Source organism: Leptonychotes weddellii, chromosome 1 (assembly GCF_054177405.1).
Source record: "Leptonychotes weddellii isolate Sample4059 chromosome 1, ASM5417740v2, whole genome shotgun sequence".
NCBI classification, from domain to species: Eukaryota; Metazoa; Chordata; class Mammalia; order Carnivora; family Phocidae; genus Leptonychotes; species Leptonychotes weddellii.
In genome coordinates this window covers 155,821,708-155,840,666 of record NC_138369.1, presented here as the reverse complement: position 1 = coordinate 155,840,666, position 18,959 = coordinate 155,821,708, and the positions used below count along the sequence as shown (strand labels likewise).

At 35.8% G+C, this 18,959-nt stretch overlaps 1 protein-coding gene across 1 annotated transcript in view; it reads left to right on the top strand.

Moving 5' to 3' along the window:
• EPHA3 (EPH receptor A3) overlaps positions 1–18,959 on the top strand; it is a 339,267-nt gene that overhangs the window by 261,791 nt on the left and 58,517 nt on the right. Inside the window, exons 6-10 of the mRNA XM_081817250.1 lie at positions 1,876–2,000; positions 5,219–5,381; positions 12,446–12,548; positions 13,264–13,331; positions 18,023–18,148. Coding sequence (XP_081673376.1) covers positions 1,876–2,000; positions 5,219–5,381; positions 12,446–12,548; positions 13,264–13,331; positions 18,023–18,148 — 585 coding nt within the window. The remainder of the gene's footprint in view (positions 1–1,875; positions 2,001–5,218; positions 5,382–12,445; positions 12,549–13,263; positions 13,332–18,022; positions 18,149–18,959) is intronic.

The window sequence follows — 18,959 nt, the reverse complement described above, 5'->3', positions numbered from 1 at the left end:
TCTATCACCCAGTCACCCCATCCCTCCCACCCCACCCCCCACTCCAGCAACCCTCAGTTTGTTTCCTACAATTAAGAATTCCTCATATCAGTGAGATCATATGATACATGTCTTTCTCTGTTTGACTTATTTCCTGAGTGATATATTTAGAAACACTGAATACATTTATAAAATTTTAACTAAATATAACCAAAATAAATTATCCTTTGCTTGGAATCAATTTCAGAGCATCAAACCACTATAGGTTGGGAGGTGGGGTGTAAGGGTATGGTGAGGCCAATCCAGGAAATAAAATAATAATACTGAATAGATGAAAACTAAATATGAAAGTTAAATGATGTTAAGTTACATGAAATGATAGTAATTGCTAATGGGAGCAAAATATGAATAAGAAAATGTATTTACTTTTCCATCAGAAAAACAACACCTACATTTTTCTTTGGCAAAAGATTAAATAATCATTGCCAGGCCATTAAATTAATGATGCTTTAGTTACAAAAGAGTTCACAAGATCTTACAATAATAGAAATAGGAGGATGGGACACTTATTGCAATGGATTCTTCATTTAGACTTACCCTTTCTAATAAAGTGTCATGAGGCAAGCTTAATGAAAACTCTATTTTTAAGTGAGGAATAAAAATGAAAGGCATTTATAGACAGGAACAATTTGAGAGGTTAGATGCAAAAGTCAATGTGACAATCACAGAAACATCAAATCCACAAATACAAAACTTCTAACGTTAGCTATACACAGGGTTCTAATAGTTCTTGACTTGAGAAAAATCTATAAGAAAATAGGTCCTTTAGCAATGAAAACAATTCAACAGTTAATGTACTTGAGAATTCTTCATTTTTGGTTGTTTCATGTTTGCAATTTATTTTGCTGCATTCCATTAGGGCAGGATGCTGCTGAACCCCACAGTGAGATATTTCAGTTGGCCAGTGTACCAGGATTGAGTTTTGAAACCAGAAGTGCACTGAGGGATAGTATGCGTTTTTATTTTTAATGGAAGGATTTGAAGTAGGAGGTCACTTAAAATATATTTAAGCTTCAATTAGAAATGAGGGTGACCCTATGATATCTGATCCAAAGAGATGATTTTTATTCATATTCTGTATTTTTGATAGTGCATAGCAGAACATAACAAATATAGAGTCAACACCTAATGAGATACCTCAGAATATATCCAGAGATTTGTGACATAAAAAGCAGTCAGTTCCTTAGTACTTACTAAATATTCTCTTTTTAAGAAATAAAAATGTAAAAGCAGACGACTATTGTTTCCTGATGTATATTTTTATTCATGAGAGATTTTTGTCAAAAGTCAAGACCTCCTATGATATGTTCTAAACCCTGTCCATTTTACAATACACTAAATATTATTATTACCTATAGATACCATGGGACTCCTTGTGCATAATGGATTCCAGTCCTCTTACAGAGTTGCATATGAAAATGTTATCAATGAGCTGCAGAATCTGGTATTAATAACTTTGCAACATTATAACAAATAGGTAGCCCTGATGTTTTGTTCTTTTTTTAATATATCAAATATATTTCATTGCTTACATTATAGTAGCAGATTGAAAACATCTGCTCACTTGCCACTAGTCCACCAGCAGTTGAAAATCTCAGCTCATTTTCCATAGGCCTGTATGTACCAGGGCTATAATCCAGCTGCTGAGGCTTGATATGGGGCCAGATTAATACTCCAGAGCCTTTGAAATGGAGATTGTGCTTTCTTACCAAAGATTAGAGCAATGATAGCCTGCATTTGCTTGTTCCTTTCTTTCTCTGCTCTTCTTTACCACCCTTCCTAATTGGATTGATTCCTGTCCTCCCACTATCCCCTCCCATTGTTCTTTCTCTACAGCTCCATCACCTGTCATGACGATTAAGAAGGATCGAACATCCAGAAACAGCATCTCTTTATCTTGGCAGGAACCTGAACACCCTAATGGGATCATATTGGACTACGAGGTCAAATACTATGAAAAAGTGAGGAGATGATGTTAAAGGGTTGGGCTGTGTAGGGAAAGAGGTGACCTTCTTATGAGCTATGCAATTGCCAAGAAACCAATGGCATTGCTAAGAAGTGGTAGAGCTCTGTTTGGAACTCTGGTCACATGATACCTTTGATTTATCAGTGGAGGGGGTTTTGAAATCATTGTGTCAAATATCCCCCATTTTTTAACAAGTCACAGCAAAGATGTCAGTACCAAACTTAAGCCATCTAGTTATGGCATTAGAAATGACATTTATGTATTCTACTGAGACCCCTGTTCTACCAATTATTTCACAGTGATTCCTGAGCCTATTGATGAGCTATTTCTTAGTTCATTGCCTTAAGCCTCATTTCTTGACCTTTACCTTCACATGAATTTCATTCAGTATAGATTGGAACATTCAACTAATAACAAAACCATTGTATTATTGAACTGACAATGAAAAGCTTTCTTGATACTGTACAAGGTAATTTAGAAGGTGGGAATGGATGGATAAGTTTGCTCCACATCATAAAATTGTGGTTCAGTAATACAATTATAAAAATAGATACATGATTATTTATAAGTAGAATTTAGGCTATAGTATTTCATCACCTCTAAACGGCACTTATTTCTCCCTGGTTATAAATTATGGTGAGGTTTGAAAGCAAGATGTATTCAAATCTTATCAGAGCTGGGTGGTTTTATAGCTACTAATGTGAGCAAAACATATTTGTGTGCAGGTTACAAAGTATTTTCAAGTGAATTAAAAGCAAATTGTGCATTTATATAGCACTTTATAGAACACTTTTGAGTACATTATTTAATTTTGAATTGTCTGATGATCCTATGAAATTGGTTAATTAGATTCATTCACAAATAAGAAAACAGAGTCAGTGGCATTATTTGAATTTCTCACAGCCTTGCTGCTAATAAACAGGTCCCAGTTTTGAATCCTGGAAGCCATGACTCCTCCTTTAGTGTGTTTTCCTGTATCACATGCCTTGCTCTACGTGAGAATGGATTATTAGGAACATAAGAATGATCAGTTGTGCAAACAAAGCATAATGTATAAACATTCATTTGCATTGTGTAGCTATTCTTTTAATTAAGGTTAATGTATTTCACAAGTGTGTTGCCATTTTTTTTTTCATAGTGCCCCATGCAGGGAAAAGGAATGTCTCTTTCATTAAAAGAAAAGAGAGGCCTAATCAACTTCATTATGCTAAAGTCGTAGTATAAATAACTTATATCCTAGTTTTTAGTGCTCCACTGTAGCACTGGAAATACTCATCTGATCATGATCTTCTATTTTTAAAAGTTTGACAAGAAAGATGGGGCAAATATAAGAATCCATGTTTTATAGACGATGCAACAAAATAAAAAGAAAAGTAATGACACATCTCAGTTCAGACTGGATAGCAAAGCCAGGAAGCACCCAACCTTTAGATCTACAGGGCCAAATCAAAAATGCAGTTAATTTATATTCAAATCTTTCAAACATAAAGAAAATTCTGAACTTCTTTCAAATTCTACCAACAAAGCACAATGCACATCCTTGTATTAAAACAATACTACCCAGTGCAGGAAAAAATGGCTGAATCTATTCATTATTCCCTAAGCATTTTAAAATTTGATACAAACATTCATGCAATACTATCTTTAATATGTTTATATAAATATTTATATCACACATACATAAATTTAAAAATTATTCCCAAATGTATATAATGCTTGGAAATATTTTGAATGTTTCACTAGAATTTAAGCTCTGTAAGGTCTAGCTTTCTTGACTAGTTCACTAATGATGATGAGCAGAGTCAAGTTTTGGGTATAGATTCAACAAGTTTTTTAACAAATGAAATAATTATTTCTGTAAAATAAATATATTTGATCCTCTTCATTTTTTAATATACCAACTTAAATGCTATCTAGTACATGACTAGCATCTTTAACTACAAAGTATCTGTAATGTATACTTCTTCTGTAATATGCTATGTCATTTTGGTTAAGAATATCCACTCTGGGCCACCCCCCAGGTGCAGGGACCTTCCACCATTGTTCAAAATCAGGTTACCCGTAAAATACTCAGTGTATATTAATGTGCCTTAGGGGAAAAACACAATTCTATGTAAATCCATTTTTTCTACACAAGGCTTGACACAAAAAGACTTTCTTGTTAATGTGCACTGTGAATCGCCTAATATACAATCTCAGTCCCCTGGAGGAGATCCTTTGTGGAAATAATCTCTAGACTTTGATCTGAAGATATTTGTCTCTACTAAACCACAGTGACTTAAATACAGTGCACATATAACTGATGCTGAGAAAGTTATGAATGTAGAGCTATATGTAAAACCTGGACCTTTTTTAAGTTTAATATTTTATAATTGCTAAAAATATTTTTCTGAGAAACAGTAGGGCATTCCTATTAAGTTTATTTATTTTTTTTAAAGATTTTATTTATTTTTGGGGCGCCTGGGTGGCTCAGTTGGTTAAGCGACTGCCTTCGGCTCAGGTCATGATCCTGGAGTCCCTGGATCGAGTCCCGCATCGGGCTCCCTGCTCAGCGGGGAGTCTGCTTCTCCCTCTGACCCTCCCCCCTCTCATGTACTCCCTCTCTCTCATTCTCTCTCTCTCAAATAAAAATAAATAAAATCTTTAAAAAAAAATATTTTATTTATTTATTTGACAGAGAGAGCGAGAGCAGGAACACAAGCAGGGGGAGTGGGAGAGGGAGAAGCAGGCTTCCCGCTGACCAGGGAGCCTGATGTGGGACTCGATCCCAGGACCCTGGAATCATGACCTGCGCCGAAGGCAGCCGCTTAACGACTGAGCCACCCAGGCGCCCGCATTCCTATTAAGTTTAATTCAAAGGAGTATTTTCCTTTTTGTAAGTTTATTTTTGAAATTAGAACAAAGATTTCATTTAGACTTAGCTTTGAAGAAAACATATTTTCACTGGCATATTCACTAACTGGTAAGAATGAAAACTTTCCCTGATTTATGTGCAGGACACAAATCATTTTACACAAGTTAGGAGATTCTGTAAATAATTTTAGCTTAAAAGATGCCTCTATTGTTTTCAGAGAGTGAAATGATTGTCATCTCTTTTATATGTCCTATGCTCTGTGTTAAAATCTGAAAGAACTGATTTTGAGTGGTTCACCTTTTTATCATTTGATAGCGTTATGAAGATTTGATTTTAACATGATTTTTCTTACCTCAAAGCAGGAGCAAGAGACAAGTTACACCATTCTGAGGGCAAGAGGCACAAATGTTACCATCAGTAGCCTCAAGCCTGACACCACTTATGTGTTCCAAATCCGAGCCCGAACTGCAGCTGGATACGGGACCAACAGTCGCAAGTTTGAGTTTGAGACTAGCCCGGACTGTATGTATTATTTCAGTGTAAGGTATAGGGGGAGGGTTTTTGCAAAGGTGTCTGATAATTCATTCTCATTCTATCTAAATTTTAACCAAGTTAAAATTTAGATAATATTTAGATATTGAGATACATTGAAAGTAAATTGCTTGAAATATTTAACAGATTTGTATTTGTGTGGGTGTGCATCTGTGTGTGTGTGTGTTTTTTTTTTTTTTTTTTTCTCTCTTACACATCAAACATATTCTAATGCCTGGAATGTTACTGGTCCTCTACTGGCCATAAATTGCTTTGAGGAACATTATGTAATATGATAACATACCCCCAGTACCTGTTAACCCAGATGTTCTTAGTTCATTGCATGATTCAGTGAACTACAAAAAAGAAACTTGCTGATCCGTGAGGATTTTAATATTGTTTTAATCCTTAACACGTTCAATCTTGTGTCACTTGAAGAATAAGGATTTTCTAAAACCTGGTTTATCACCTCATTCACATTCACAAGCAGTTTGGATAGTCTTGTGCGTCTGACACCAAATTTGGCATAAATACATCTAAAATTGGCAAACATTTTCCCAATGGCATTTCTCTTTTCTTCAAATGCATTTGCTTCATACTAGAAAAACCCTCTGCTGAAAGATAATTTTCAAAAAGGTAATATCATGGCTGTGGTACTAATACAGAGTGAATACACATTCAAGTTCAAGTTAAGGGTTTTTAGTTAATTAATGAGGAGAGTATTATATATTTATCTATATTTTATTTATGTTCATTATATCCTACAAAAGATTAAACTGGTTTACTTATTTATTTTTTAGATTAAACATGTTTAAAGGAAAATTCAAATAACAGATACGTATATACATATAAATACATATTTGTGCATGTATGTATATAGGCAATCAGGAATACTTAAAAAAATTTATTAATTTCTCCCAAACCGATTAATATCCGATAGGACAATAAATGTAATGATTAAAGTCATTTTTTCTACTACACATAAACCATTTATGTCTCTAGTGAATGTTTTATTTTATTGTAATGGGAAAAAATGTATACATCACTCAGTTCCCTGCAACTTAAATTCAGTTGTAAAAGAGCCTAGAAAGACAAAGATGAACACCCTTTAGAAACAGATTATCCAGGGAGGGTCTGACAATGGTCAGCTCTGTCCTGAAAGGAAACCCAGTAATCTCTTTTGACTGTCCCAATTTGCCATTTCTCCTGGCATGTATATTTCCTATCTAAATATTTTGTTCATGACATTAAATATCGTTGGCTTTGATACGGTAATATTTTTATTATGCCCACAATCCATACCTAATAGAAACATTAAGGATTAACACAAATAATAAAAACTGTTCAAGTTAATATAATAGGTACTCCATCAAGTAGTTATTTTATGGCACACTTTTGGTCAGGTGATTAGAAATGCTGTTTACAATAACAAGCAGCACCTTCTGCAAGGTATTGAAAATCTAGTGTTCTTAGAAATTATCAGTTCACAGCTGGAACATGACAATTCTAACTCAAAGGGGAGCTGCCATCCTCAAAAGTGCAAATCTATACTTCAAGACCTCTCCTAATCCTCCCGTGATGGATGTACATGTTTACCCCACCGCGGGGTCATGGAAGTGCCTGCTCGGATCTCCCTGCTGCCTCCAGTGGGCAGACTGCAGTGGGCAGACAGCCTTGGCTGCTGCCCCTTCAGGACCCACCACAGCCTTCATGCATGGGCCACGCTCCCCTCGATGACTAACCACCGCAAGGGGACTGGTGTCAGGCCTTTTCTGCCTAATGCAGGATTCCTCTATGGACAATCTTCACTCCGGGACTAGACTCCAAGGAGAAATCGTTCTCTGAGAACATTAGAATCGAAATGTTACAAAATACCATGAAAGTACATCTGAACAAGTTTTTAAAAACAAATTTAAAATTTTAGATGACACAATAACAGTTTAATTGCAATTTAACATTAGTAGTACTAAACCTTTTTGTAATGTTTAACTAGTGCAAAACAAGTTTCTTTTTTCTTTTTTTTTTTTTCTTTTTACGATTTTATTTTCAAATAATCTCTACACCCAGCAAGAGGCTGGAACTCACAACCCTGAGATCAAGAGTTGCATGCTCCACCGACTGAGTCTGTCAGGCTCCCTGCAAAAAAGTTTCTTGTTCTGAAATGATTATAAATTGAATTTTTTTCAAACTTTTAAATAATATTTAAGTTAACAACAACAAAATCTACATTTGCTTTACCAAGAAAGATCACAAATCCCAGGAAGAGAAAAAAACAAATGTTCATTATATCCAGTGGTAGAAATTAGGCAAATTGAGGGACAGGAGGGTCAGATCACCATTAGATAAACATTCATTATGTTCCACATATGCATGTTCTTAATCAGCACTTAACTCTATCTGATATGTAAAAATGCAAAGGAAACAACAAATTCCAATATATGAATGTGATTCCAGATTTACTACAGATACTGCTGTGGCGGCAATCTGCACGAACCTCTAATGAGGCTTCAGTGTCTGAGGTTTAAGACCCCTACAGGGTCCTGGGGTTTTGCCAAATAAGTTTTATATTTGCAATACTTCCAATGATTGATAGAGCAGATAAAAAGAGGGATAAGGAAAAGATGAGCTTTTTAACATCTTCTTCCTCATTTATAAAAATCTTTGAGTTGTGCCGTTTGATTTTTTATTATTTATATATTTTTAATGATTTTATTTATTTACTTGAGAGAGAGCAAGCAGAGCACGAGCGGGGACAGGAGCAGAGGGAGAGGGAGAAGCAGACTCTCCGCTGAGCAGGGACCTGGTCGCAGGACCCCGGGATCATGTCCTGAGCTGAAGGCAGACACTTCACTGATTGAGTCACCCAGGCTCCCCTCAGTCTGATTTTTTAAAAAATCAATTTACTCTTGCTCCTTCACCATAAAATTCTTCCAGGCTTTAAATACAGATGAGACAAAAGGTATCTTTTGTCTTAAGGTGGGTAAAAAGACAAAAATCAACTTTCTATTTTTTTTAAAAGATTTATTTATTTGAGAGAGAGAGAAAGTTGGGGGGAAGGGCAGAGAGAGAGAAAATCTTCAAGCAGACTCCCCACTGAGTGTGGAGTCTGATGCAGGGCTTGATGTCATGACCCTGAGGTCCTGACCTGAGCTGAAACCAAGAGTTGGATGCTTAACTGACTGAGCCACCCAGGCACCCCTAACTTTCTATTTTTTTAATCAAAATGTTATCTTCATAAAAATTCTAAGAACTTAAGAGTCTTATTTGTTATATATTGATATTTAATATATATATGTATATACATATATAAAAGACTCATGTTTGGATTTCTTTAACAGTTTGCTGTTTATTGTACTTTTTATTTTTTTTTTAAATTTCCTAGTTTTTATTTTTAAAAATTATATGAAAAGTTCTCATTCATAACCCATATAGATAGTTCTCGGTAGAACAAAGTGTATTTTTACCTGGAATTTAGATAATATTTTTTGAACTAGGTTAAAATGTCTTACTTTTTCCAGTAATTGTCATCTTCCTTTTACCAATGAGAAAACTGAGAAATAGGGAGGTTTAAATTAGCTTTCCAAAATCACACCATTGGTAAATGATGGGTCTGATTCTAGAACCCATGTATTTATGTGACAATATATTTAGCATTCTCCTAAATATTTTATCTGGTCCTGTTCCATAGGCTATTCAGATACTATTATTTCCTTTTTATGTGGCCTAGGACACAGAGTCTATATATATAATAGTTGTAGGGTTTATAGGAGTAGAAGGGCTTCCCTAGAGTTAAGGCAACATCTCCAAAGTGCAAAGAGTATGAAACTGTGGCATGCTTGGAAACACAGTCAACTGTCTAGAAACCTTCAGTGGGCAGAAACTGAACCACAGCACTTTTTGGCAGTTTGTCACTGGGAAAATGAAATAATAAAAATATATAACATTTATTAAGCACTTACTATGTGCTTGGCACTGTTTTAAGTGTTTTAACTGCATTAGCCCATTTAATCCTCACAACAATGAGATATTATGTCACACAGCAAATAAGTGCAAATCCAGGCATTCTGGTTCACGAGAATGAGCTCCTAACCGGTCTGCTTTAGGGAGAGAAAGCTGGCAGTATGTATAGGATATACTAAAACAGGCAGTGACTAGAAACAGGGGAAGCAGTTTGCTTGTGGGAAAAAATATTCAAAATGAGTTTCTAAGACATAATAGACATTTAGCAGCATGCCACATAAAGTCTTTGGACAACTCTATTATGCATTTAGTCAATATTACTCATTAAAATGTTTGCTAATTTCACCAACAAAAATGATCAGTTTAATTATGTGCTTTAGATAGTCTCCAGGATTCATAGCTATTTAGAGCTAGAGGAAATTGCAGAGATGTTCTAGTTTAATCCTGCCTGTGTCAGAAAGATAAATTGAGAAGTCCTCTTTCTTCTATCATGTTTCCCCTCCCAGTTTCACTGACCTTTATTTTATCAACTGGCTAAAATTTACAGAGAATGTAGAACTTGCTGCTCTTTATAAGTTATTACAGGTTACAAAATGGAAAGCATGAGATAGAATTATTATTATAGGTTTATGGAGCATTATTGAATCACTAAGTTAAGTTATTTTGCAGACTAATCACAGATCTATATCCCACACATGGGGATATATCTGTCCAGGTCTTCTGGGAGGCAGATATGAAGATGGAATTACAAAAGCTTTATAGGGGGAAATGCAGGTAGGGGAAACAGGCTGGAAGAGAAGAAGTGTGGGGCAGCACCTCACGCTGGGATGTAGGTCAGCTGTCTGTGAAGAGCGGGAGGAAAAGAGAAGCATCGAGAAGGAGGAAACTCAGAGAACAGTGCAGCTCGGAGGGTCTCCCAAGCCCACGCAGAGCCCCGGAATGAAGACTGCCATTGAGGAATCCTGCATTGAGCAGGGAGGGCCTGACTCCAGTCCCCTTGCAGTGGTTAGTCATTGAGGGGAGCGTGTCCCATGCATAAAGGCTGTAGTGGGTCCTGAAGGGGGAGGCTGTCTGCCTGCTGCAGTCCTGGCAGCAGGGAGATCCGAGCAGGCACTCCCATGATGCCACAGTGGGGTAAACAACAGTTTGCTGGTAGTAAAGAATAAAGTGCTTGCAGCAGTTTAGATTATAAGTATGCCATGCTGCCACACTTTGAGCTTTTTTTCAGATGCTGAGAAAACTTCTCAAATCCTATTTGTCATGTCTCTTCATTTGTATCACTTAGCTATTCCTAAAGCAGCATTATTTGCAAGAAAACCTTCCAAAGTTAGATGTTGATCAGACTGAACATTTGATATTGGCTTCTGGAGAGGAGACGGTATTCAAATAATCAAACTCTTTCTTCTAAGATCTTTTGATAGATCACTCATTCATTTGTGCACAGGCATTTACTACAAGAGGGATATATGTTAAAATATGAGCATGTGAAAGGGGTTGTTCCAGGAGCTGCGCATATTTTAGAAAGTCTAGAGATCAGGATGCTTATGGCGTTTGTTAGCAGATGAAGCTGGGGCTATAAGCAAGGAACAGGATCTTAAATGGCTTTACCTGCTCTGCTACAGAATTTGCATTTTATCTTAAAAGTGATGGAGAGCCCTACAGAACTTTTAGGCATGAGAATGACAAGGTCAGATTCATGGTTTAGAAGGAATACTATGGTGGCCATGCAAATAGAGACCAATTACGAATTTCTAACTGTAATCCAGAAGAGAAATGAAGACATAAACTAAAACACTTAAAGAGTTTGGTGATTAATTGGATATTGAATGATCAGAAGAGGGAAAAGACAAGATGACTTCATATTTATAGTCTATACCCTTGCTCCTCAAAATGTGGACTAGAATCAGCAGCAGCAGCATCACTCGGAGCTCACAAGAAAAGCAGGTGTCGGTCCCCATTCTAGACCAACTGGATCAGAAACCACTTTTCCAAAAGATTCCTAAGTGTTTTGAATGAGCACTGAAGTTAGAGAAACATTGGTCTACCTCAAGGGTCAGTGAACTCATTCTGTAAAGGGCTAGGTAATAAATATTTTTGGATTTGTGTGTATAGTCTCTGTTATTCCTACTTAACTTGACTATTGTAACATAAAAGCAACCAAAGACAGGGGCACCTGGGTGGCTCAGTCGTTAAGCGTCTGCCTTCTGCTCAGGTCATGATTCCAGGGTCCCAGGATTGAGCCCTGCATCGGGCTCCCTGCTCTTCTCCCTCTCCCACTCCCCTTGCTTGTGTTCCCTCTCTCACTGTGTCTCTCTCTGTCAAATAAATAAATAAAATCTTAAAAAAAAAAAAAAAACAACCAAAGACAATACACAAATGAATGTGTCTGTGTTCCAATGCAATTTTACTAATGGACACTAAACTTGAATTTTATATAATTTTTACATGTCAAAAAAATCTTCTTTTGACTTTTTACAACCATTAAAAAAAATGTAAAACCACTGTAAGCTCCTAGGCTTTACAAAAACTGGTGGCAGGCCAGGTTTGACCCCTGGGCCATTTTTGCCAACACCTTGTCTAGGTGATTGAGTGAGTGAGTGATGGGCCATTTACAAAGTTAGGAAATACAGGGAGAAGAACAATTTGTTGGTGGTATGTGTTGTAAAACATTCAAATAACTCTAGATACTGGAGGCTAAACAAGCTTGATTAGAAAGCTTTTATCATTTCGTTCCTGGAAATCTTACCTGTTCTCTATGTGTCTCTGGTAACTTCTGGTTTATCCAATGAATTTCTTTGCAGTGAGGATAGAGAAAACCAGTCCAGGATATTTCACATGGTAGGCACTCAAGGTGTGTTTGATTGATGCCATTGAAACAGAGTATTTTATCTTATAAACTAGAAATTTCAAGCACCATTGTAGGAAATGTCTTTTTCTTTTTTTTTTTTTTAAATGAAGTGAGGAGTTCTGTCTACACTGTCTTAGGCAGTAAGCCATAGTTGAGGTAAAAACAGTAAATATGGCTTTTCCGTGCAGATGTTAGTTATGGTGTGTTAATGCCCGGCCTTTTCTTATTTTTCTCCTCCAACTCACAGCTTTCTCCATCTCTGGGGAAAACAGCCAAGTGGTCATGATTGCCATTTCGGCGGCTGTGGCCATTATCCTGCTCACGGTCGTCACCTACGTCTTGATCGGGAGGTGAGTTCACGGGCTCTTTTACCACTTACTTTCATTATTGCTTTGCCTGCTCCCTCAGTGGCTGCCAAAATCCGAAGAGTGTGGTCCATGAAGTATTTTAACAGATAAGCATGTCTCCACTTAGATCTAGATCTTTCTTTCTTCCCCTCCCTTTCTTTTGTTTCTTCATCTTTAGTTTTGATTTTCTTTCTTCCATTAAATTCCTGCCCCACTCTTCAACACATTCCAGTTCTCCTCTCCCTTTTGACCTCACTTGTAGGTTTAACTTTCTTTTTCCAATTATCCTCTCACCCTTCAAATACGCCCCAGATTTCCCTGCCACTTTCTCACCCAGAACACTGGTAATGCGGCACCGCACTAATCACTAACAATGGAGACTTTACCCTTCATTCATTCTAACAGCAGTTGTTAAAAAAAAAAAAAAAAAAAAACCACTATAAACACTTTCTAAGGCCATTATAAAAACTGAGCTGAAGGGGTCTGCACAGTGGGGAAGCAACTCTACATATGTCCTCATTAGGCAGCTTTCCAGAGTCCCCAGAGAAAGAGGCTTTCTATAAAGGATTTAGAAAATATGAAGTCATTAAACTTTCACTAAAGCATTTAATTGTTTGAGGAAAATGCTTTATTTTTTTGTGCTTTGCACATTCTGAGCATAGATAATTGCTTTAAGTATATTTTCTTTCTGTGTTCTCTTCCCTTGACTTACCTCCAGGTTCTGTGGCTATAACAAGTCAAAACACAGTACAGATGAAAAAAGGCTTCATTTCGGGAATGGACATTGTAAGTTCCTAAGCTGTTTTGGTGCTTTGGATTTTGTATTTCAGTTTTTCCAGTTATTGATTTATAATTGGATAACTTCCCCACAAAGAGAATGCAAAAGTAGTCCTATGAAAGAATTGAGCAAAATTAAATTAATTTTAAATGGAGAGGGAAATTCATGGCTCTGCATTAATTTTTACATGGCCACATTTCAGCATACTTAAGCCAAAATGAAGGATAACCTGTGGTTTCTTTCCAGATAATGCACATAATGGAGAGTATGGACCATAGTCAGCTCTGCGTGGCTGAAAGGCAAAGCGTATCTTCAATTGCCTCATTTCTCGTCCTTTGCTAAAATCTAAATAGGCACCTTTTCCCTTTCCTAACTTCCAAATAAATATAAACAACTTCTGTTTATGTGAAATGCCTTACTCTGTTTTGTCAACCAACCAGGAGAGAGCCTTTAAAATAAACTGTATATTTTGGAGTCACATGATATCCAACTAGTAGGAAAGCCTGCACTTTTCCCTCATATTTTAATACCAATCAGTTTAGTGTCTTTTTAATATTTTCTAAAAGAAATACTTTTTTTAGGAAATGAAGTGTTTATATCTAATAAGAAGACTCTTTTTTTTTTCCTTCTTCTGGCAAAACAAATCATCCCAAGCGTTTTGATTTTCCAAACTATGACTCAATTTAATGTGGCAATTACTAATCAGTGGACTCAAATGGAATAGCATGTTCTTATGGAAATTAGTACAGGCTATCCTCATACTTATGTGCTCTCAAGTAGTCTCAATATAACTAATGTGGTCTTGTAAGCATTACTTTCTTTGGCATTCACCACTGCCTTGTAAAATTATTTTCAATTCAGCATCATACTTTATATCAGTCATTGGCTTTGCATCTAAAAATTGTAGCTCTAGTTCTAACTCAAATAAAAGCTTGATTTCCTGTTGCTAACATGCAGGGGGCATACAGTAGCTTGCAAAAAAAAAAAAAAAGAATGTCTTCCAAAATGTAAATTGATGTGACATGAACACAGTGACAGAGTTTACAGAGAGCATTGTTTTCTCTATCTCATTGCAGTCCTTACAGAATAATTCACAAAAGCCAAAGTAGTACCTTCCTAATAGCAGCACCTCATCATTTCAGATTAGTTAGGTTACCAACTCAAAAGTCTTAAAAGAATGGATGAACAAATTACAGGATACTTGTCTAGCTTTTTTCATGGTCCCATAAAAACAGAGTCCCAGTCGCCATGCATCAATTAGAGCAGTTACATTCCTGTGGATTAAGCTGTTCTTAATTTGAGTTAGATAGTCAATGTAAATATTGTCTTTAGAGCAAAACCATACTGTTTTTTTTATATCAGAATTGTAAAGCTCATGAATTTGGAACAATGATAAGTTTCTGTATCCCAATTGCAAGCAGGTTCCTCTATCCCTCCAATCTGTTTTAGCTGTTGGTTTTTCTGGTGGGGTTGGTTGAAACGTTAATTTTCTTCAAATGCACAATATCTTTATGACAGACAAACAAAAAAGAATTGCATTTTATCCTAGCTATAAGGGCATAAAGTAACTTATATGCATGTCATAAACTTTCTGCGTCTTAATCCTACAGCTGGTTTATTTCAGACCATTTATTTGGTATTACTTTAAAAAGCTCTAGCTATGAACTATTCCCTCCAGCCTTGTTACAAATCCTATAATATTGCTTCAAAAGGAAAGAAATGTGTTTCACCTCCTAAGATCCTGTGCCCTTGCCCTCTCTGGCTAGGCCTTTTTATTTTTTGCTGTCCTTAGGGCAACTCATGCTGGTAAAATGGAAATGTAAATTATTGTGTTTGCACAGAACGAGCTGTAAAGTAGTGTAGCTTAACACGTGTGCATGTGTTTATTATCTGGTTTTCTTGACACAGCCCAGTTACTCTGTAGGTTGCCCTTAATTATTGGTGTGAAGGGATTATGGGCCTTGTATCCTGCATCACCTGATTCCCGGAACCTCTGGGGTCAGCGGTTAAAAGTCGGCTCCCATAGTGAACAGGCTATTTTGCTTGGGGGTGTGTGTATGTTATATTTGTATTGTTCCCCAAATTCCATGTGGATAGAAAAACAATTTATATGATTTTAATTCATTGCAGTGAATTTGATTGATTTTAGTTGGGAATGACTATTGAATTTTCAGATTATTTAGTAATACATATACTCCTCAGGGCTGCCAGCTATGGGAGGTAACTCTAAGCATACTTTCAAGGCTGTTTAAAACCTGTGCTTATTTAAAATGTTTGAGGCTTTGCTCCTGACGACTCATTTATAATGATCTTTGCAAATTCTGATGCTAGTAAATTGCTTCCAAATTGATTTCCTGGAGGTGAGCAAAGTAAAACATTTGTAATTGTTTACAAGAAAAAAAATTCATTTTGGGGGGGCAGAATTTAGTTTTTACCTTATCTTTAAAAGTGTTTCTTTTTCCTTGAAAAGGAATATTAAATTTCCTTACCTTAATAGTTCCTTACCTTATAATCTACTAGAGATGAATCAAAACAGGATGATCGTATAGCCTAGCTTTCCTTTGAGGTGAGCCTTCATTACAAAAAGATTCTGACACAACTTTATTTCCTGACATATTTTAGTAAGTCTACAGTTACTTTTACTGTTTTCCTTACTCCTAAGCAAGAAAAGTATGAGAGCTTTCCTTAATCTGTTTGCTTGTATTAAGGGTAAAGTGTTTTGGTACTGCTAATATTAGAAATAGGTTTAGTGTACTAATAAACTATAGAAGACCACTGTCCTAAGGAGTGGCTCGGCCATCTGTCTTTATAGGAAGCAATAATGTTTACAATAATGGCAGAAGCTTGCAAACTGATCTGGGAGCTCAAAAGGAATGGACATTTCTGAGTAGGGGGAGTGTTAGCCTTTCTTCTCCATTTGTTCCCCAGTCTCCCAGTCCTACCCTGCAGTCTCAAAATCATCTGAAGGTGTAGCTGAGGAATATCGAATTTTTACTTCCTAACCACCATTTATTTTTATAATCCATTTTTTGAATATGCTTCTATTTCTTTACTCAAAACCTATATGGATACTTTGCAGGAACATAAATTATTAGGTCGTGTAACCATGGCATTCATAAAGAAGTCCTATAGGTCAATAAACTAATCATTTCTCAGCCCACGCTATGAAATGCTAGACCTGTTGGCCTGATGTCTATTGCACTGAAGGCTTTCCAGAATAATTGCTGCCATCAGTCTCTACACTCATTTCATGCAAAGTCCGAAACAGAGTTGAAGAAGTCTTTGGTCATCACAGAATGTTCAGTTGCAATTTGTCATTAAGATTGTTTCATTATAAAATTATACTGGAAAAGACAACATCTGATTTAATTTATTACTTTAGGATTAAAAAAAATTTCAATAATATAGTGTTATAAATGAAAAAATACATCACTGTTAGGCATCCCTGCCCCTTGCTAAAACAATGTTACCAATATTTTTTACCAATGTTACCAAAATTAAAAGTAAAAATCCATCATATTAGTACATATATAATTTCCTTTAATATTAGAGCATGTTCATGTACTTTAGTAGATCCTAGTCTCCCTTTTTTAAAAATTTATTTTAGGGGTGCCTGGCTGGCTCAGCTGGTAAAGCATGTGACTCTTGATCTCAGGGTTGTGAGTTCAAGCCCCACATTGGGCATAGAGCTTACTTCAAAAAAATAATTTTACTTTAAAGAAAGTTAGTTTATGGAACATTCCAAATTGTTTCTAATGTGACTTATTTTTCCAAATGATCGGAATCTCATTAGTATTAAATGAAATCCAAAATGATTCTCCCTTATCTTCTATCCATGCTATTTTGATTATAGAACATCACAAAAAATTTCACCTTCAGAATAATTAAATACATATATTATGAAGGAGGTTTATATTTAACAAGCTATAAAAATAATTTGTATTTGGAATTTAGCTTCTTAGCACCATTATTAAACTTACAGAGAATTTATATTGCCCTGAACTATGTTGAAAAGCTATACAATAAGATTTCAGTTAATTGATACTATATTAGTACATACATATAATACTCACTTTGTATATATGTATCCTCACAGGTTTAAGTAGATCTATAACTGCAGTAGGGGACTTTGATTGTGAATGTTACTGAAAGCAGAATAGTGTCAGACAAAAGACATGATGTTTTATATCCTTTAATTAATTTATCTGTAATTATAGCTGCCGTTCCACCTTATGAAGTTATTTCACAAACTGATTTATTGTCAGATGTGGCATTGTCATAAATATTTGCTTACTGCACTCTTCGTAGAATCATAAATGTGTAATAGCCTTATTGGTGTTCACTCAATAACGCTTCTGGTAGTAATTACTGGGTCTACTCAATTCTGAAACACCATCTCCTTGAGATTCCCCTTTTTGAAAGTCCATTTTCCTTCTAATGTTTTTGCAGAGAAAGCTCATTGTGTTTCCTCATTTGTTTCATTATGGGAAACTTTGTTTCTTAAGTGGTTCAATACTTAGTCCCACTTCTCTGTCTGCCAGTTGCTGTGGTACCTGAGAATAAACTAAAGGTTGGTGTACTTTTTTGTAATGGGGATTTTTTTTTTTTCACTAGCAATGTGATTACAAAATTGTGTCAGTAAAATTTTAAAATTTTAAAATCTAGCTACAATAATGCCTTTCTTCCTTCCTTTAAACAGTAAAACTTCCAGGTCTCAGGACTTACGTTGACCCACACACATATGAAGACCCTACCCAAGCAGTTCATGAGTTTGCCAAGGAATTGGATGCCACCAACATATCCATTGACAAAGTTGTTGGAGCAGGTAACCACCACAGTAATCCCACTCTCAACCCCGTGTCAATTACAAGTTTACAACTATGAATAAGAATGCTGCCTGAGATCCCTCACGTTCCCAAGCCTAAGTTATATTGCTATGAAAAGGGACATTTTTTTTTTCCTGATTTCATGATCAAAGGCAGGCAAAAAGTAAATGAAGGAGTATCTAATGGAATGTAATGATTTCAAAGTTGCCAGACTTACAGACTCATAGACCATGGTCAGCTTTTTATTTATTGAATTTCAGAGCCGGCAGCCACAAGAGCTCAGTCCTCCCCTGACAATGCTGATCAGGTGTCACAAAGCCTATTTGGCTAAATAGGGATAACAGGATAAAAGTGTCTTATTTTAAACAAGCTCACCACGTGAAAATTTTGATTTTGTAAAAAAGGTAATTTTAGAATCCTCTTTGGGATTAAAAAAAGAGACAACACGAAATAAAATCATAAATGACACATTTTACACAAATTTACTTAAAACTATTTTTGAGTGAATAGTTTAAGTAATGTAAAGTGCTCCATTTTAATAGTTGCCTGTAACTTTGTATAGTCTTAATTCATTTGTGTTGAAGCTTATTTTCATATAGACATCTCTTCATTCTAATCATGAATCTAGTCAATCATAGATCCATTAACAAATACCTGTGGATTGTTAATAGCAGTTGCATATTTCCAATAAAAATTATAGGTACTTATAAGTAATGATATTTATACATTTACACATAAATGTATGAACACTCACAGACATGCAGTGTGAGACTGAATAAAAACTACTATTTAAAAGTAAAAAACAATATT